The sequence below is a fragment of the Phacochoerus africanus genome, chromosome 4 (genome assembly GCF_016906955.1).
Source record: "Phacochoerus africanus isolate WHEZ1 chromosome 4, ROS_Pafr_v1, whole genome shotgun sequence".
NCBI lineage: Eukaryota > Metazoa > Chordata > Mammalia > Artiodactyla > Suidae > Phacochoerus > Phacochoerus africanus.
In genome coordinates this window covers 72,080,668-72,101,600 of record NC_062547.1, presented here as the reverse complement: position 1 = coordinate 72,101,600, position 20,933 = coordinate 72,080,668, and the positions used below count along the sequence as shown (strand labels likewise).

Sequence of the window (20,933 nt, the reverse complement as noted above, 5' to 3'; positions counted from 1 at the left end):
CGGGGGCGGGGGGCGGAGATGAGGAGTGACAGCTAAAAAGCATGGGATTTCCTTTCGGGCGATGAAAACATTCTAAAATTGATTGTAGTGAAGGTTGCACAATGTTGTGAATGGATTAACGGACTAAGAAACACCGAATTGTAAACTTTAAATGAGTGAATTGTATGGTATTGACTTAGATCTCAATGAAGTTGTTGTTAAAAAGTTAAACGATTATAATTGTAGGGGACAACAAAGAATTGCTTTTTTAAAAAAACTCCAGTGACTCTTAACGCAACTCATTGCAACTCATTACAGCCGTATGTGCCCCTATTAGCCTGAGACAATAGAGCAATTTAATGTTAGGACAGAAAATACCCAGAGGATGTTAGAAATGGTGCCAGCAACTGATGTCAGACCTTGCCACTGGCTTTTACTACCTCTGGGTGGGAATGGAAGGATGCTTCTGGGTCTTAACAAGTTGCACCTGGCTAACTGCCATTCTACACACAGGTAGGGAAGGTCAGTGAGGCTGGGGGAAAGGGGGGGGGGGTCCTAGTGACAGCTAATACACTTACTATGTAAAACACTTGGCCACATTCTGGCAGGCACTTTCTCTCTCTCTCTTTTTTTTTTAATGGGCGTGCACAAAGCATATGGAAGTTCCCAGGCCAGGGACTGAATCCGAGCTGCAGCTGCAACCTAAGCTGCAGCTACGGCAATGCTGGATCCTTTAACCCACTGCGCCAGCTGGGGATCAAAACCAAATCTCCACAGTGACCCAAGCTTCTGCAGTCAGGTTCTTAACCACTGTGCTACATGGGAACTCCCAGCCATGGTCTCTTGCTGAAGTCTAAAAATAATCCCTGAGAACATGCCATTTTTTTCACACCCATTTTTGTGATGAGCACATCAAGACACACAAGCTGAGTTTTAAGTGGTAACACTAGGATTCCAATCCAGCAAGCAAATGCCAGGTTTATGTTCTGTTACAGTGTCACCACCTTTGTTCTTTCAAAAACATACCTAAGAAAAAAGCAGGTGAATAAGAAAATAAGGATTTTTTTTTCTTTTTATAGTTGCACCTATGGCATATAGAAGTTCCTGGGCTAGGAACCAATCAGAGCTGCAGCTGAGGCTTACACTACAGCCAGAAACACCAGATCCAAGCTGCACTGGTGACCTAGCCAGATCAAAATGCATTGAGCACGGCCAGGGATCAAACCCACATTCTCATGGAGACATTGAATCCTTAACCTGATGAACCACAATGGGAACTCCTGAAATAATTTTCTTTTTTGTTTTTGTTTTTGTTTATTGTCTTTTTAGGGCAGCACCCGCAACATATGGAAGTTCCCAAGCTAGGGGTCCAATCGGAGCTGTAGCCGCCGGCCTACACCACAGCCACAGCAACACAGGATCCGAGCTGCGTCTGCAACCTACATCACAGCTCACAGCAATGCCAGATCCTTAACCCATTGAGCAAGGCCAGGGATCAAACCCATGTCTTCATGGATGCCAGTCAGGTTCATTAACCACTGAGCCACAATGGGAACTCCCAGAAATAATTTTCATGCAGTGATAACAGGGAGGAAGCTTGTTAAACACACTTGGCTTCCTTCACTCCTTCAACTATCAGCTGAGGACCTGTTTCTGCTGTTCCAGGTACTAGAAGTGCTTCAAGGAATAGGACAGAGGCTGCCTGATCTCACAGACTACTAGTTGCTATTAACTACCCAAATCAACTGAAAAACTGAGGAAGATACCTTCAAGGACAGCTTCAAGGTCCAGACGAGATCCTAAAAACAAATCATCTGACTCAGTCTGGGACAATTGGAGGGCTTCCTGGAGGAGGAGATGCCAGGACTAAAACCTACACAAATAGTGCAATAGGAATTATTCAGTTCTGCCTACTTCACTGTTAGGTCAGGGCAATGGCAAACTAGCCATCCCTATGGGTGATCCCTATGGGTCACCCGTCATCCCTATGGGTCATCCTTATGGGTCACCAAGGTGTGTGGGCTCTGTCCGACAGAAACAATATGAGCCATATATGGACTTTCATTTCAATTTTTCTCTAAAAAGGTACAAAAGAAACAATGAAATGAAATATACGTAATTTAATCCAATCTATTCCAAAACTTCACTTCAGACGTAGGCAAAACTAAAAAAAATCTACAGGATTTTTTTTCGCACTATGCCTCCGAAATGTCATGTGTTTTACACACTTGCACCATGTTTCGATTCAGATGCTAAATTTTGATCTGAAATACTCGATCTGTGTAGGCAGATTTCATAAAATGAATCACTGAATATGTAGGTTCTTTGTATCGCCAAGTTGTTCCCAACAGACTAAAGAGTTTTTCAATAACAGAATCAAGGATTGATTTTTTTTTGACATTTCAATCAACTAAAGCTAAATCAAACTTTACATTCACATGTTTCACATTTACATTTCAATGAATTAAATAAAAGTGAAAAAGGTAGTCATCCCAGCCACAATTTCAAGTGCCCCATGTGGACAGTGGCCGCCATATTGGATAGGGCAGCTACAGACCATTTCCATCCAAGCACAACGTCCTGTTGGACAGCGCTGTTCTAGAATTTCCTCCTCGGCCAGAGGAATCTGAGAACTTTCCAGAAGGAGGGAAGACCGACATGACATTTGTCTTACAAAGTATCCCCTCTCCCCTGGTTTTCTCTCCACCCTGAAAACAGCAAAGGAGAAGTCCTGAGGAGCTGGGAAGAAGCTATAGAGAAGATTTTGAAACTCCTTTACAACGCTCAGAGTTTTATACTTTCTATTTTTATTTTTTTGTTTGTTTGTTTTGTTTTGTTTTGTTTTGTTTTTGTCTTTTCTGCCATTTCTTGGGCCGCTCCCGCGGCATATGGAGGTTCCCAGACTAGAGGTCAAATCCGAGCTGTAGCCGCCGGCCTATGCCAGAGCCGTAGCAATGCCGGATGCGAGGCGCGTCTGTAACCTACACCACAGCTCACGGCAATGCTGGATCCTTAACCCACTAAGTAAGGCCAGGGATCGAACCCTCAACCTCATGGTTCCTAGTCAGATTCGTGAACCACTGCGCCACGACGGGAACTCCAAGAGTTTTATACTTTCTGCTTTCGAGCCTGAATGCACTCATTCCTTAGTCTCCACGTTCTTCAAACGCTCCCTGGTGACCTATTCTGGGGCCACAGGTTCCTCCCTGCACTCCTTCCAGTCTTAACACTGCTTCCTCCAAATGTCAGGAGTCCTGGCCAACAAGCCCTGAGTTCAGGTGTCAGGCCACCACTCACATCAGTTTCAGGGCACAACAGAGACCCCAAAGATCTGGCTTCCACTCCAGCACTGGCACCTGCCAGCTGCAGAATCCTGAGCCTTGCACCCAATCTCACCTGTGAATGATGATGATCGCATGATTCAAGGTATGAAGAATCGAGGAGAAACTGGGGTCTGGCCAGGTTTATGCACTAGTTCTCGACTCCAAGTTACGTGGAACAAGTTCCCAGATGTATTCCCTTCAGAAATTGGAAGGTGGGCATATTCAGGTACCAGATAACCTTAAGATTCCACCCTCCTGCGAGATGGGCTCTTAACATTGACTTCAGCCAGAACATGAGAGATGGACTCCGGTGGAAGCTGCTAGACACGGAAGGGCAGTAAATATCCCCAGAAGTGAGATGCACAAGGATGGGATGTGGGCAACAGGCAAGACACAGTCACCAAGAGAGAAGAGAAAAGAAATGGAGGCTCAAGGAAGAACATGTCCTCCTCAAGGTTGCAAAGCAAGGACAAGACAGAGCTGGGATTTAAACCCAGTGTGTTAGTCCAGTGGGGCTACCCTAAGAAAGGACCACAGGCCAGGTGGCTTAAACAAGATACATTTATTTTCTCCTAATTCTGGAGGCTAGAAGTCCAAGATCAAGGGATCGATGGGTAGGACTGATTCCTTCTGAGGCCTCCCTCTTTGGCTTATAGACAGCGGTCTTTTCAGCATCCTTGCCTGGTCTTCCCTCTGGGTGTGTCTGTGTCCTAATCTCCTCTTCTTATAAGGACACCAGTCTTATTGGATTAGAGCCCACCCTAAATTATCTCATTTTACCTTGATCACACCATTCATAGCTATCACACAGGGTTTCTCAAAGTGTGCTCTGGGACCACCAGCATCAGAATCACCTGAGGAGGCAGCAGAGGGGGGAGGAGGGAGGTGTATTTTAAAATTCATATTCCTGGACCCAGCTCTAGACCAAATGAATCAATACCTCTTTGAGCCAGGCCCAAGAATCTGCTTTTTAAAAGAGGTCCCCAAGGCGTTCCCGTTGTGGCTCAGTGGAGACAAATCTGACGAGCATCCATGAGGATGCAGGTTTGATCCCTGGCCTCGCTCAGTGGATTGAAGATCCGTCATTGCTGTGAGCTGTGGTGTAGGTAGAAGACTTGGCTAGAATCCCGAGTTGCTGTGGCTGTGGCGTAAGCCAGTAGCTACGGCTCCGATTAGACCCCTAGCCTGGGAACCTCCATATGCCTCAGGTGTGGCCCTAAAAAGACACACACACACACACACACACACACATACACGCACGCACACAAAGTCCCCAAGGATATGGTAGGCACTTGGGTAGGACAGACATACTGCATACTGTCTACCCAACCAGGGTCATCTCTCCAGCAGGGGCCCTCTCCAGCCCTCATTCTTCTGTCCCACCCATTCATTCCCTGATCACTTTGCTGCAGGATCAATGCCATCAGACACCTTCGTGGGGGCAGTTGATTTTTGCTAGAGGGAACCCCCTAAGCATGGTGAACTGGCCCCCATAAATTTCAAAGGAAGCTGAACCCACACCCAGCCTGAGTTCCTAGCTGCTGTCTTTCAAAGCCATTTCTGACCTCAGTTCTTTTCTTGGTCAGCTCAGGCTGCCACAAGATACCATTAACTGGCTGGCTTACACAGCAGACATTTACTTCTCACAGCTGGGAGGCTGGAAGTCCAAGATCAAGGTAGCCAGCATGGTCAGTTTCTAGTGAGCGCTCTCTTCCTGGCTTGCTGATGGCGTCCTCACATGGCATTTCCTTGGTGCATGTGTACAGAAAGGGAGCGGTCTCTCTATCCTCCTTTTAAGGCCACTTAGTCCTATCATTTTGGGACCCTTCTCTAATGACCTAATTTAACTTTAATTACCTCCTAAAAGCTCTCTCTCTCCAAACACAGATATGTTGGGGGCTAAAGTTTCAACCCATGAAAGGGGGAGGGAGGTAGCAATTCAGACCATAGCAGTTCTTTTCCAGCCAAATCTTTTTCTTTCTTTTTTGCTTTTTTTTTCCCCCTAGCTTTTCAGGGCCACACCTGTAGCATATGGAATTTTCCAGGCTAGGGGTTGAAACGGAGCTGCAGCCGCTGACCTACACCACAGCCACAGCAATGCCAGATCTGAGCCACATCTGTGACCTACAGCACAGCTCAAGGCAACACTGGATCCTTAACCCACTGAGTGGGGCCAGAGACTGAACCCTCGTTCTCATGGATACTAGTCAGGGTCATTACAGCTGAGCCACAACAGGAACTTCCTTCCTCCAGCTAAATCTTCTGCTCCCAGCTTCAAGCCATCCCATCTTCTCTAGAACCTTCCCCCTCTAGGCTACACTTTGCTTCCTGCTTTGGACAAATGTGTATCAAGCTCATACACTTAAGAGTATGGCTTCATTTATCCGTGTAGTCAACATTTCACCAGAATGCACCTCCAATGGGCAGACCAATGTCTACGAGGACCCAGGCAGATACACCCAGTCTATATTAAAAAGGAGGGAGAATGGGGTGGTGATGAAGCCAGAGAGGGCAGGAAGGGGACCTCTGACCTGGTTCCATGAGGAAGCAGCAGGCATCCATGGGTGAAAAGGGGGAAGAAAGATGTTTGGGGCACAGGAAGCAAACATAAGCACGCGACCAACAGGGAACCCCAAGGAACTACAGCTGTGAGCCTGGGGAAGTAAGATTGCACACCATCCAGCTGAGGCCAGGCTCAGCCTCCAGGGGAATGGATTGAGCTGGCAGCTACTGAAGAACTGGAGGAGGAAGTAGAAACATCTCTCTGGCAGTAGGGAGGAAAAGGTACAGGATGGCGCACTCTGGAACCACCTCTACGGCACAGTGTAAAGGGCTTGTCATGGGAGTGGGTACAAGAAAGCAGGTGAGACCATAGCAACACTAGGGAATTCGCATCAATGGGACTTGGTCCCCAGGGAGGTGGAGTCGATGGGGGAGAAGTAAGGGATCGTAATTGATGAACCTGGAGAGGACCAGACAGGACCAGTTTAGGGGGGCAAGGACAACAGGCTCAGTTTGTGGTATGCTGAGTCTATGGGGTCTTTGGGATGCTCCCAGATATGGGTCCAGTGAGCACTGGGAAAAAATGGACCTGGAGCTTGAGAAGAGTGGCAGGTGCTGGCAGAAGTGACGACAGTCGGTGATATAATCAGGAGGGGTCAAGGCAACCGAGAAGAGAAAAAGATGGAAGAGGGGGAGAGAAGTCTGGAGAGCATAATATTCAAGGACAGGGAACCAGAGAGAGGACCAAAGACCCACAGCTACCCTGACACCAACACCTTCTATGAGCCTGTCGGAAGGCTCTGGAACATCTAGGCTCATTCCTCCACTCCATTCCCTAGTTCTGTAATCCCAAGGACACCACACATCAAACCATAGGATAAAGAGGGGCTTCCGTGCCATTTCAGGAGTCCTCCCTCCTCATGTATACAGATAAGGATGGATAGCGCCACAGAGGACACCAGAAAGAAAATCAAGAAAAGTCTTGCAAGAACACAGAAGTGACAGATGTCTTCAAAACAGTGTAACTGGATATAATTAGGAAGGAATATCCCAGTAAGCGCTCATCCCTTTTTCTGATCTTCTGCAAGGAAATAAGATACAGCTTCAAAAACAGGTGAGCAACAAGAAATCACAGACAGGCCATCAGAAAGCAGGTGGAGACCTGCTCTCTTAATGCCTTTGTGTCCAACCACTACCTTTTTCTGCACTGTTAACGAATGCAGTTTTTGGAAAGTACCTGTGTTTTCCACATTCCCACCAAGGCACAGGACAGAAGCAAGAATCTCCTGGTAACAGGCTGCTATCCCTGAACAGAAAACAGAAGTTACCCTATAAACCCACTATGACACTATACCCTTAAGGGACTGGAAGGAAAATCCAGATATGAAATCAAAGTTTAATTCTCGCCAGTCCGCCTTGAACTCCAACTGGAACTCATATCCAGTCTGCATTTGGCAACACAAGGCAGGAAATCTTGCTCTGCCAAAAAAACAAAAATATGTTTCTAAAACCCCCCAAAACTACTGGGGCACTCCCCCAGCACCAGTGTCAGCAGAACACAAGACACCCCTCCTTGAAACACAGACCAGGGGTTTTGTGCCATCTCATAAACTTTCTAAGGGGTAACCAAGGATCTGTGCCTGGATGAAAATATGACAAAAAAGGCATATGCATTCCAAAGGTTTCTACATGGGCGTTGACAAAGCCAAATTCACAGATTTTAAACCACAGTGATAGGAAACCACCTACAGCAAATTCTCTTTGTTTATGAAAGTAATGTTTTATACATATGTGTATGTGTTTATAACATATATGTATGTGTGTATATATATATATCCGAATCACTTTGCTATGTACCAGAACCAACATAACACTGTAAATTAATTATACTTCAATTCAAAAAAAATTTTTTTTAAAACCTGTATAGCAACTGGACGAATTCATGTTCCTTGAATACAATAAAGGGTAGGCTTGTGAAAAAAATGTTTAAAGGATACTTGTCCTAACCTTTGGGGATTTATGAATCCACTTTAGGAGAGATGCAACAAGAAGGCAGGGTGTCACATTGTCTGATCTGAGCTGGAACACATGTCAAGTGATTCCAATTTTTCGCTGTTCAGTGCATATCCGGGAATAACCATTGAAGGACTGAGTGTTTATTTTGGAGTGACAAATTTTAGCGAATAAGGGAATTCATGAATACAGAATCCAGGAATAATGAGAATCTCTTATGAGTACTTTTAAGTTTTCAATTTTAAGAATATTGAGGAGTTCCCACTATGGCACAATGGGTTAAGGGTCTGGCACTGCTGCAGCTGTGGCAGAGGTCACAGTGGCAGCTCATATTCGATCCCTGTCTCAGGAACTTCCATAGGCCACGGGGGCAGCCAAAATAAAAAAGAATACTGACCCAATTATAAGATACTTTTTGAAGTCTAGAGATGGAGAAAGATCAGTGTTGCCAGGGCTTCAAGGCGAGATAGTGTAAAGACTTGGGATGGCCAGAAGGAGTTTGGGTGGGGATGGATAGAGTGGCCACACAACTCTATGCAGGGGTTAAAATGCAGAAACTGTGCACCAAAAAAAAAGAGTCATTCTGAAGTTCCCACTGTGGTGCAATGGGATCAACGTCATCTCTGCAGCACTAGGATGAAAGTTTCATCCCGGGCCCAGCAGTGGGTTAAGGACCCAGTGTTGCCACAGCTGCAGTATAGGTCACAACTGGGGCTCAGATCTGATCCCTGGCCCAGGAACTCCATAGGCCACAGGGTGGCCAAAAAATAAAAGAGAGAGAGAAAGAAGTCAATTTTAGTGTATGACCATTTTAAAAATAAAATGTTTAGAGAGTTCCCTGGTAGTCTAGTGGTTAGGACTCAATGCTTTCATTGCTTCGGCCCGAGTTCAGTCCCTGGCCTGGGAACTGAGATCCCACATCATGTTGCTGCACGCCGTGGCCAAAATATAAAATAAATTGCTTAAATTGATAGTCCCCTCCCAGGACAGAAATGTAACAATTTTAGGGACAAAGAGGGATTTTTTGTTTTTCTCCTCTCTATACTTTTGTAATTTTTTATGCAATGAGAATGCACCACCTGTTATTATTTTAACTTAAAAATCGTAAGTATGGTCCAATAGCAAAACATAAACCAAGCCACTCCGATGGGTCCTTAATAGAAATTAACATAAGGAGGGGTCACAAGAGAGCAGTGCATGGCAGATACCACTTCGTTTTGGTACTAGAGACAGAGCTGATAGCACGGAATCCCCATTCAATGTCAAGAAGACTGTTTAAACAAATAAATCCTAAGACCACACGCACACACCCCCATAAGAAGGGAACATGAATGTTATTTTCTCACCATCAGAACCCATGCATTCAGGAGAGCAAATGGTATAAATATCTTGACCAGGGCTTGCTCTGAAAAGGGAAAAACAGCCTCCTTGGGCATTGCATTGAATGTGATTCATTCAAAGTGGTGACCCCACAGGCTATTAGGCAAGTCATCACCATGCTCCAGGAGTTTTTCTCAAGCAGGAGTCAGCAAACTCTCTCTGGAAAAGGGCTCAAGTGTAAATATTGTTGGGAGCCACGCCATCGCAACTATTCAACTCTGCCCTTAAGGCACAAAAGCAGCCATAGATGATGCATGAAGGAAGGGGCATGGCTACGTGCCAGTAAAACTTTATTTACGAAAACAGGAGTGGGCGGGCAGGATTTGGCCCCTGTTCTAGATAAAGGCGTTTGGCCACATATAAATTAAAAAGCGAATGAGAGAGAGTCAGTGTAGGGAATGGCCCTCTATGAAGGTGAGGGCTAATCTCTTACTTTAGCCCAGGAAAGGAAGAGAGGGGACAGGGACAGCCAGGTGCAGGTGGAAACACACCAGGAGAGAGCGCCATCCAGTGGGAGGGAAGGGCAGCAAGCAAGCCCAGAGAAGTCACCTGGGGTGAGGTGGCAATGGATAGGTGAGGGATGACCTCTTCTAGAGCCATCAGCAGAGTGATGGAGACACAAGCCAGATGCCGTGGGCAGAGCAGTGGGTGAAAGGTGAAAGAGCGAGGGTGGTGAGGACCGGTCTAGGGGAGGGGCTTGGCCAGGGAAGGCAAGGTGGTGGGTGATGGGATCGGGGGAGTCTTGAGTGTTCACAGGCTGAAAAGGAAAAGGCTCCTGGGTGGACGAAGAGCCCTGAACAAAAAGAGTGGACTGGGGGGGGGGGGTGCCCAGGGGGTCAGTGTCCTAGACAAGGCAAATGTTATCTCCCCAAATGCAGTGGTTCTCAACTCGGGACAGTTGGCAATGTCCAGGGACACTCTGGGTGGTCATGACTTGGAGACAGGAGGTGTTACGGGACTGGTAGGGACCAGGGGCGGTGCTCAATCTCTTACAGTACACGGGACAGCCCCCTGCAACTAAGAACACAGAACCCCAAGTGTCGAGAGCACAAAAATTGAGAGGTTTTGCTCGCACAAGAAAGGAATGGACATCAAGGACCAAGTGGGGTGAGGCAGGAGCTCTAGGGGGCTCGCCCCAGTGAGCTCTACAAGTGAGTAGGGCAGGGACAAGGAGTGGGTCACCAGGAGGGAAGCAAAGACTAGGAACAACCCCGGGGAGGTGACCCAGCGAGCAGCAGTTCTGCTCTGAGGGTCCTGGGGTGCAAAAGAGAACGCAAGAGAAAATCACCTGGGGGCCGCCCTCAAGAAATGAGGGGGGATCCGAAAGGAACATTCTCACGCCTCAACGAAGCAACTTGCCGGACACCTCCTCCCCACAAAAAAAGAACTCTGGGTTCTCACTGCAATGAATCCTCCCTTGCCTTCATGCTCAGACTTTGCGATGCCCCTAGGTCATCTCAGAGTGGGTCCACTGGAGTAGAAATGGACGGGAAAGCCAATGCCCAGTTCAGCCAAGCAACAGAGACTCCACGGGACGAGGCGGTGGGGGTGGTACATCCCACGTGACGTCTCCGAGAGGCTCCTCATTCCTTAAAAATCCCACTAATTTCCTTCCACCCAGCCAAACTGCCGTACCAGCTGATGTTGGGGATTAACCATTTGTAAAGTTTCCCCTGTCCGCCCCAAACCTCCAAAGAACATCACGTGTCATTTATTCCATCATATTCCGTTAACCTTGACCACCGGGTTGGGGTGCGAAGGGTCAGATCCAAAAGAAGACACTTTAATTAAGAAACAGGAGTTCCCGTGGTGGCACAGTGGTTAACGAATCCGACTAGGAACCATGAGGTTGCGGGTTCGGTCCCTGCCCTTGCTCAGTGGGTTAACGATCCGGCGTTGCCGTGAGCTGTGGTGTAGGTTGCAGACGCGGCTCGGCTCCCGCGTTGCTGTGGCTCTGGTGTAGGCCAGCAGCTACAGCTCCGATTCGACCCCTAGCCTGGGAACCTCCATATGCTGCGGGAGCGGCCCAAGAAATAGCAAAAAAGACAAAAAAAAAAGAAAAAGAAAAAGAAACAGGTGCTCTGCAGCTAGATGAGCTGCAGTTTGAATCTCAGCTCTGCCACCTCATCACATCTCCTCACCTTTGAAAGAGACAATGAACGTTATCCCACAGCACAGCGGTGAGGAAACGACTTAGATTACATATGTAAAGTGCTCAGAATAGCGCCCTCAGAGTGTTTACTCCTCTTCTTGTGAGTTAGGTGTTATCTAGAGCATTAAGGAGCGATGACTTGGATTACTGGCAAGACCAGGAAGGATAGGAGTGAAGGACAAATATTTATAATGGAGTTCCCTGGTGGTCTAGTGGGTAGGACTCAGCACTTTCACTATTGCAGTCCAGGTTCAATCCCTGAGCTAAGATCCCACATCAAGCCACTGGATACTGTGACAAAAAAAAAAAAAATTAAAAAAGGAAACATTAAAAAGAACAGGAATTCCTGCTATGGCGCAGTGGGTTAACAATCGCATTGCAGCAGCTTAGGAGGCTGCAGAGGTGTGGGTTCAATCCCCAGCCCAGCGAAGTGGGTTAAAGGATCTGGGGTTGCCGAAGCTGCGGCTAGGATTCAATTCCTGGCAGGGGCAACTTCCATATGCTGAGGGTGTGGCCAAAAAAAAAAAAGGAGAACAGATATTTATCAAACACCTCCTAGGCTATGGAAAGGTAGCAGTGAGCAAAAGAAACATAAGCCTCTACCCTTGTGGAAAATGTAAACATGTAAGAAGTGGTAAATCTATGTAGTAACCCTTGAAAGCCCAGGCACAAATCCACAATGAATTACCAAAGCTACAAGGAACAGAGGAGCAGGGAACCACACATACACAAAACCTGACATAGGTCTAACAACGGGTCTTGAGTTTCTTATTTTTAACAAGAACCCAAACCAACTGCCACCCTCCCTTCACGGAACACCCACTGTATACCAGGCACTCTGGTGCCTGGAGACATTGCCTAATTGGCCAAGGTGCTCAGCAAACCCGGTTTGTCAACTCACAACCCTGCGTGTACTTTCTCATCACCTCACCCACGGTCAGGGAACTCAGGAGCTTCTGCTCTTTCCCTCCCTGACCCCTTCCTCATCACGACTGATTTCCTTTTATGGAGAAATCTGAAGAAGTAACCCAACAAAGAGCTTGAAAGCAGGACCTCAGCCATACGTGGTATGAAACCTCAGCTATATTCTCTTACACGTTTCTCCCGTCCTTGACCCGCAGACCTGCCTTCAAGCTCAAGAAAGATGCTGGGGTTTGTCTTGGCAGGCTGCCCATCCAAGGACACCCAGGAGCCAAGCTCCTGGGGCTTGGCTGACCACAGCTTAGAGACCCCCAGGGGGTTGACAGGTAAAAGGGCAGAGCTGGAAGAAGGAGGTTATCAGAGACATGGGGCATAGACAGCAGTACAGAGCCTTGGGCCAGAGTCACTGGAGAGGTTCAAGTCCTCCCTCTGGCACTGACTTTGGGGCCAGGGAGTTAGTATCCTCCCTGAGCCTCAGTTTATTCCTCTGTGAAATGGACTAACAACAGTATCAGCCTCGAGGGGCCCGCTTCAGGGGTCCAGAGAGGTAATACCCACCAGCCAGAGGCATCTGGTGACACTAACCAGAAGAATCATAAAAGCAACACCATTCTGCCACTGCAACTGTGCTGTTGCCAAGGCGCTAGAGTTTGCCTCCCGACATCTGGAAACAGAACCCAAAAGTGGAAACACGGACCTGAAGTCAGGAGTAGCCCTGGGTCTACAGACACCAGGAAGAAAGGGGTGGATGCTACAATTCCCGGCCCTGGGCCGCATCACCTACCAGCTGGGACCCCCAAGGGCCCCCCCCCCATCCCAAGTCGGTCACTCTCCACTCTGGCTCCAAACCGTGTGCGTCCCGGGCATTTGGCTGCCTGAGGCTATCCAGTGACCCTCCACTTCTGGGAGGCGACCCAGAGAGGACGCGTGGCCGTCTCCGGAGCCAGTTGGGCTCCTGGAGGTCCAGGCACGGGTTCGAGGAGCGCTCGGCAGAGGGGCCCGCGGAGAGGCGGGCATTGGGGCAAGGTTCCTCCAGCCCGGTGCCCGCACGCGGGGCGTGGAGCCGCGAGCCCGGGCGGGCAAAGGCCAAGGTCAGCGGCTTCCCGAGCCCCCCCCCTCCCCGCCGCGGAGCTGGAGCGACTGTCCCGGCTACCAGCCCTCCCACAGAGGAGGGTTCTCAGGCCACAGCGGGGGTTCCATTTTGGCAAAGGGTCCCCTCCCCAACGCGCTGCTTCCCGCCCACTCCCAGACCCCCAGACTCACCCTCTCCAGGGTACAGGTGGCCCGCGGCGCTCACCAGCAGCGCGGCAACGGCCACCAGCAGCGGCAGGGCCGCCGCCCCCCGCCTGCCCCCAGCGCCCATAGCTGTGGGAGCGCGGGGTCCGGGAGGATCAGAGCGCGCGGCGCTGGCCCGCGGGGTGCATGCTCCAAAGCGGCCGCCCGAGAGGCGCTGGGGGCCGCACGTCCTTCTCTTCTACGCCGGCGGACCACTGGCCACAGACTCCGCCCGGGAGGGCCCTCAAAACAGCCCCGGGAGGGCCCTCGAAACAGCCTCAGGAGGGGAGTACGGCCTCTGCCGCTACAAATCCGGTGGCGCGGCCCGGTGGAGGCGGCCCCGACTCCGGGCCACCGCGGCCGGGCCCCGTCCCGCGATCTCAGGGCCCGGAGCCCCGCGCTGCGCCCCTGCCTCCCGGCTCTCGACCCCGAGCGCTCGGGGGCTGAGGTCTTCGAACGCGCCAACAAACGGACGCGCGGACAAACGGACGTGCGGACAGGCGGGCGGGCACCTGGGCTGGCGGGTGGCGGGCGGGCGGCGGGAGCGAGGGCTGCTCGGCCCGTAAACAACGCGGCCCGTCAGCTGGGCCCCGTGCGGGCCGCCGCAAAAGACGGCGCGGATCCGGACTCGGAAGGGACTCGGCGCCGGGGAGAGGCCCGAGAGGGGTGGAGGGAGGACGGGCCGGGGGGCGGAGGCACCCACCCCCCCCGCCCGCCCGCCCGCCAGCCCGCCAGCCTCCCTATCCTGGGCCCCGCGCAGGAGGGCCCCGCGCTGGAGGCCCCCGGCGCGCCCTAGCCGAGGGAGCGCCCCAGGTCCCTGCCCAGCCGGAGCGCCCCGTACAGCCCCGCGACTCCAGTCTCAGAGCCTGGGGGCGCTGCAGATGCCCTATCCCGCGAGTAACGTTTTGCTATTTTGTTCACCTAGACTTTGGAGGATTCGTTTTGATGTTTAAAAAAAAAAAATGCATTAAAATATTATTTATCTTGGCTCCACGGTTTTTGGGTACTACTTTAAATGTTACGCACGCCTCGCCCTCGTTCCCGTCCTGCTCAGGGAGGCTGGTCCCAGAGCGCGCGCGGGCGCCCCAGATGTCCTACGGGGAGCACGCCCCTGCCCCACGCCAGGCCCCTGGGGACAGCCACGTGCAAGCTCGCCCCAGGAGCTCAAAGTACTCAGTGGGCCGGCACTCTCCGGCTCGGCCTGTGGTTCAAGTTGGAGAACTGACCCTTGAGGCGATGTCCAGAACCTCGCCAAAATACAAAGCAGGCGCTGGGGATCTTGGCTAGAGCACAGGTAGGCACACCCAATTTTCAGTACACAGACCTAGAGTCCACGTGTGTTTTGAATGTCTGGCAAAAGTCATTCGGTATGACAGTGATCAAAGCACCTTGCTGGAGAGGGGAGAGGAGACGTTCCTACTGGAGTGGGAATCAGGCTCCCTCTGCCTTCACTTCCAGTGTGGCCTCCAATGAGTAACTTTGCTCTCTGGATCTGCCTCACCAGGAAGATGCCTGTAATAATACCTGCGTGGCAGATGTGGGGAGTTGCTGGGGCGGGGGGGCGGGGTGGGGGTGGGGGTGGGGAGAAGCATGAGAAAGCCACCAGCATCACTTTTGGTTGAGCACGTTCATTCTTTCTTTATTAAACAAATAGAAGTTTGCACTGTCCTTCTAACCCACACCTACTCCTGCCTCCAGGCCTTTACCCTAGCTGGTCCCCCTGCTTGAACCTCCAAGGTCTGGCTCCACCTCTCTGCTCCCATGAACCTTCCTTTTTTTTTTTTCCCCCATGAACCTTCCTTGACCATGCTTTGCAAATGCTGCCCCCCCCATACCTCCTCCCTTTTTTCTCATCGCTGTTGCTTACATCACACCAGTGTGTCTTCTTGAAATGCTGCCTTATTTTTGTGTGTGTTGGCCCCTCCCCATGAAGGCAGAAATCCTGTCTGTCTTGTTCCCTGTTTTACACTCGGTGCCTGACATATCCATTGCTTAATAAATATTTGTTGAAGGGAAGAATCAACATGTAATAAGGAGTGAGGATTTACAATAAGCGAAAGAAATCCAATCCATTTCCTTGTAGACCTCAGTGTCTAGTGGGGGAGAGGGCTATGAATTAAATATCATGTGGGCGATAAGGTGGGGCAGGAGACAGGGAAGAATCCTCTGAAGATGTGATTTTTGAACTGAAATCTGAGACAGAGGGGGAGCCAGCCAAGGGGTGGCTCCAGGGGGCAGGAATAGCATGTGCTAAGGCCCAGAGGACAGGCTAGTGTTCACACAACTGAACCAGGCACTGTAGCTGGAACAGGAAGGGAAGAGGGGAAGCTGGGCTGCTAGGCAGGACTAGAAGGGGTAGAACAGTGGCTTTGCAATGTAAAGGGTTCTCTCCACTGCTGCTTTTACACTAAAAGCAACAAAGAGACAGACACTAGAGGGTTTATTACACCAAAGGGTTAACATAATCAGGTTTTCTTTTTAATAATATCTCCCTGTCAACAAGGGGGCAGGAATAGCATTCCTGAGGTGGGTTAGGGATCCAGCCTTGTCAGGTCACTGCAGTGGCTTGGGTTTGATCCCTGGCCCATGAACTTCTGTGTGCCTCTGCACCCTCCCCCCAAAAAACCCCTACATAAACAATGCCAGAGAGTATGCAAGTGAGATTAACTTAATAAAAGAATAAGTCTAGCTGTTTAAAAAAAAAAAAAAAAAAAAGACCCACAGAGAACAAAGAAGAGGCAGCTGCCTTTCCAGAGTATCAAAAATTGTGCATCTGGAGTTCCTGCTGTGGCGCAAGGGGATTGGCAGCGTCTTGGAAGCTCCAGGATGCAGGTTCAATTCTGGCCCTGGCCCAGCACAGTGGGCTATGGATCCGGAGTTGCCACAGCTGTGGCTTAGGTGGCAACTGAGGCTTGGATCTGATCCCTGACCTGGGAGCTCCATATGCCCAGTAGGGTGGCCAAAAAAAGGAAAGTACATCTGATCCATGTTGTTCCCCTTCTTTGGGGGGGGGCTTCCCTCTGAATTCCATGGGAGCCCCCCAAACCACCAACAATTCCAGGCAGGCATCAGGTGTCGAAATTCCAGGGGATGTGCTACCCTCTGGAAATCGTTCAGGACACAAGACTTCCATGTAGTCAAAAGAATCATTGCAGTTGTGACTTGCTTGGAGAAAATGAAGAACCATCATTTCCCCCAAAAAACTCAGTTTCTTTTGTAAACCGCCCCCCCCCAAAAAAAACCCACACAGACACACAGCTGCCCTAAAAATTGAAAATCAACCTCTGCCTTTTATTCAAATCATTGGAATGGAAGTCGAAAATCACTATGTGCTAATCTCCAAAATGATCAATTCTGGCCAGAGCCACCCCAGAATGTTAAAACCAATGGTTGGAAGTTTGAAAAGTAACAAGGTATTCCCACAGTCTGCAAGCATCTCCCTGCAGGATGCTGGTCAATAATAAAAGAAAGGGAAAATAGTACCTTCGCCCAGAGGAGAAAGCTGGCAGGCATCACCTTAACTAACTGATCAAGGTTGAGCCTGGAGGGAGTTTCCGTTTCGGCTCAGCAGGTTAAGAACCCAACTAGTATGCTTGAAGAGGATGCAGGTTCTATCCCTGGCCTGGCTCAGTGGGTTAAGGAGTGTAGGTCGCAGATGGGGCTTGGATCCCATGTTGCTGTGGGTGCAGTGTAGACAGGCTACTGCTGCTCTGATTTGACTCTAGCTTGGGAACCTCCATACCTCCATATGGGTGCAGCCTTAAAAAAGCAAAAAAAAAAAAAGTGTTGTGCCTGGATATTCTTTTGTAATAAAAGACTTTAACTGGGACAGTTGGGGAAAACAAAAAAAAAAAAATCTGTCAATTCAATAACGGTCCAGCATCAGTATTCATTTTGATCGGTGCACTGATGCGATGGGAGAGCATGTCCCCGGCTCTTGGAAATCCACACAGAAGGAAATGTGTAGGGATAAGGAACATACTATCTGCAACTTATTCTCCAGTGGTTCAAAAAAAGAAAAAAAAAGGGGAGAAAGAGGGAACAAAGCAGATGTGATAGAAAATATGATAGAATTGGTAAATCTGGTTTTTTTGAAAGTGTCTACATAAGGATTGATTGCCCTATTTCTAGAAGTCTAACATTGTAGCATTAAGTTTTAAAAGTTTGGAAAAGCCATTTGGGACTTTTTGTTTTGCATTGTTTTTTTCTTAGATTGGCTCTGGTTTGACATTTAAGCACATTGGATTTTGAAGGCATGATCTAGAGAGAGAGAGAGAGAGAGAGAGAGAGAGAGAGATGGTTTAATTAAAACGGAAAACCAGCTGTAAATCCTGACTCCTAGGTTGTCATGGAGCGCTTCGTTCATACATGACATTTAAGAGTAGGAGGGACGAAAAACACAAACTGATTTTACTTGTGAGTAACAGTGTGAAAACCCAGCGTCAAGAATTGACGAACAGAACCAGGCAGAAGATTAAAACCACACCACACCTACACCGGATCCAGTGGAACCTGGGCCAGGAAGGCAAAAATGATTCAGTGCTAGGAAAGTTGGCCATTGAGATCATTGTATTCATAGATCCACGGCCAGAAGGCACACAAGCAACCCCCGGTGTCTGATAAATTCCATAAGCATTCATATATGAAACCATAAGACTCCATGATGTGGGGATTTTGTTTTCTAAATGCCAAGCAGGGAACATCTCTTTTAGCGAGTCCCAAATCCCACATCGAAAAATCGAAAGATAACAAATCTGGCTGTGTAAAAATTAAGTTCTGTGACAGAGACTGATTCACAGACTTTGAAAAACTTATGGTTTCCAAATGAGAGAGGTTGGGGGGTGGGGAGAGGCACTGAGGCTTTGGGATGGAAATACTATATAATTTGGTTGTGGTGATTGTTGTCCAACTATAAGTGTACTAAAATGTACTAATTAAAAAAATTAAGTTCTATGAATGGCAAAAAAAAAAAAATCCATGCAGCAAGTGGCGAACATCAGATTTTTAAAGGTAAGAAAAATATATGCAACTTAAGTGACAGATGAAGGGAATGCATAGCATGATGTGATATATAATACAGAGGACTCATTTTGTCCATGAGGGGAGAAAAAAAACCCACGCTCTATTTGCCAAAATAAAAATGGCAAAAGACAGGAAGAGGCCACTCGTAGAAACAGACCACTGGAAAGAAAAAAAGAAGGAATACAAAACATAGTCAAACATATTTAAAGAAGGATGTTCAGATTTCCTCGTAGTTAGCGATATGCCCTTGCTATTTTCACTGAGTTTGCCAAAGACCTGGAAAACAGGCAATACAACGTGAAGTTTTGCAAAAATACACTCTCGTCAAGTATAAATGAGCATAAATGAGTTCAGCAACCAATGGGAGGGGATCTGGCAATGACTTTCCACACGGAAACTGCACGGATGCTCTTTCCCACTGGTCTCACTTCTAGAAAACTATACGCTGCACAAATATCCTCTCATGGATGTAAAAAGAAGATATTCAAAGATATACATAGCAGCCATGCCTGGAATCCACCTAAATAACTTTTCCCCCAAGAAACAGGGAAACCTCTACATTCTCCTCAAAATGCTTCCTTAATTCAAATATTTCCTTGCTGTACAGCAGAAATTGACAGAATATTGTAAATCAACTATAGTAAAAAAAAAAAAAACTTTAAAAACCCAAATATTTCCAAGTTTCCTTTTTCTGTCTCTCCCTCCCTTTTCTTTCTTCTCTGATGCCACTCATATAGGATTTGTGTGGACAAGTTAGATTTGCAATATTCTCTTGCAAGAAAACTTGCACTATTCTCCTGATTTTTTTCCTGGGTTTTATTTTTCCTTGGGGGGAATTTGGAGGCTATAAAGGCAGCATGTGAAGTTGATATAAGAAAAAGGACACCTTCTACTGACACAGCTTGATGTCTGCCCATCCTGTTCTCTTGGGGGTTATTTCAACACTTGCACATAGTTCTGTTACTCGTAAAACCTCCATTTCTGACCTTTATTCAAATACACTGGTATTGTTTTCATTTTTTTTATTGTGATAAAATACATGTAAGGTCAAAGGTACCATTGAAACCATCTTAAAGTGGACAATTCAGTGACATTCAGTTCAAAGTTGTGCAACTTTTACCACTATCTGGTTCCAAAATTTTTTCATCGCCCCAAACGGAAACTCTATAGCCATTAAGCAATCACTTCTCCCTCCCCTAGCCCCTGGCAAGTGCTAATCTATTTTCTGTCTGTACGGATTTGCCTATTCTGGACATTTTATATAAATGGGATCATGTACTATGTGACATTTTGTGACTGGTTACTTTCACTGCTTAGCATAATGTTTTCAAGATACATCCATCTTGGAGCATGGACGGGACTTCATTCTTTTTTATGGCTGAATGACATTCTTTAGCTATTGGATTTTGAATCATCAGACCAGCTCCAGGATCCCATCTGGCCACCTACCCTTGAGCCCACCCTTCCTGAAGCCTGCAGTGGTAGCTGAATTTGCAACCTATGGGGTTTTCTGAGTGATGGGCTTCTCCTGGTTTCTGATGTTGGGGTCATTGTCAATACTGGGGCTTCATCTTAACTGGTTTCAGAGTATTTAGATTGTGACCGGACTTAACAAATAAAATGCCTAGGAGATGAAAAAGCTCCCAGGGTGAACGATTTGTACCTGAATAAGACAAAATTATTAAGGGAGTACAGCCAACTTATCTGAAAGTATGGCCGCTGTGCTGTTTACCTCTCAATCTATCTCCCTCTTCCCACTGTAGTTTGAAGAAAGATGACAGACATGATGGAACGCATGGAAAATATTTTTATTTCTCAAAAGCATTTCCTTTCATTGTTGCAATGCTCAGGACTCTTTCCCACTGGCTGAGAGTGACAATTACCTGAATCTGGGTGGGGAAGAAAATATTCCGTAAAAATTACAATGCAAAGAAAACTGTTTTCTAACGTAAATATATAATGAGAAGATGTTGGGGGCAGTCTGTGATCTTTTAAGAAAAGAATGAGTTAAAGCTACTGACAAAATCTCCAAGACATATTTCATTATACAAAAAAAAAATTTTTTTAAATGATGAACAGTGTAAACAGAATATAATCATTTGCATTTTAAAAGGGCAAGCAGAGGCATAGCAACATGGATTAACATCTACACATTCACAAATGTTTCTAAATTCATGAAATATTCTCCAAGAAGACACAGGAAATCTTTTTTTTTTTTTTTGGTCTCTTTGGATTTTTTCACCATGTATGTTTAATTTCCTCTTAAAAATCAGCGTAAGACAGAGACATTTTTCAGAATAGCATCACCATAACTACAAAGCAAAATAGAATAAGATACAGAAGAAAAATTTGAATAGCAAGAGCTC

The 20,933-nt window shown here is 47.8% G+C and overlaps 1 protein-coding gene across 4 annotated transcripts in view; it reads right to left on the bottom strand.

The window, feature by feature from the left end:
- The window catches only part of INSR (insulin receptor), a 137,587-nt gene extending 123,492 nt beyond the window's left edge, over positions 1-14,095 (bottom strand). For all 4 annotated transcript variants that reach the window (XM_047777294.1, XM_047777295.1, XM_047777296.1 and 1 more), the window contains exon 1: positions 13,534-14,095. In XM_047777294.1, the coding sequence (XP_047633250.1) occupies positions 13,534-13,633 (100 nt within the window). In that variant the 5' untranslated portion in view covers positions 13,634-14,095. The remainder of the gene's footprint in view (positions 1-13,533) is intronic.
- Between the last annotated feature and the right edge of the window lie 6,838 nt (positions 14,096-20,933).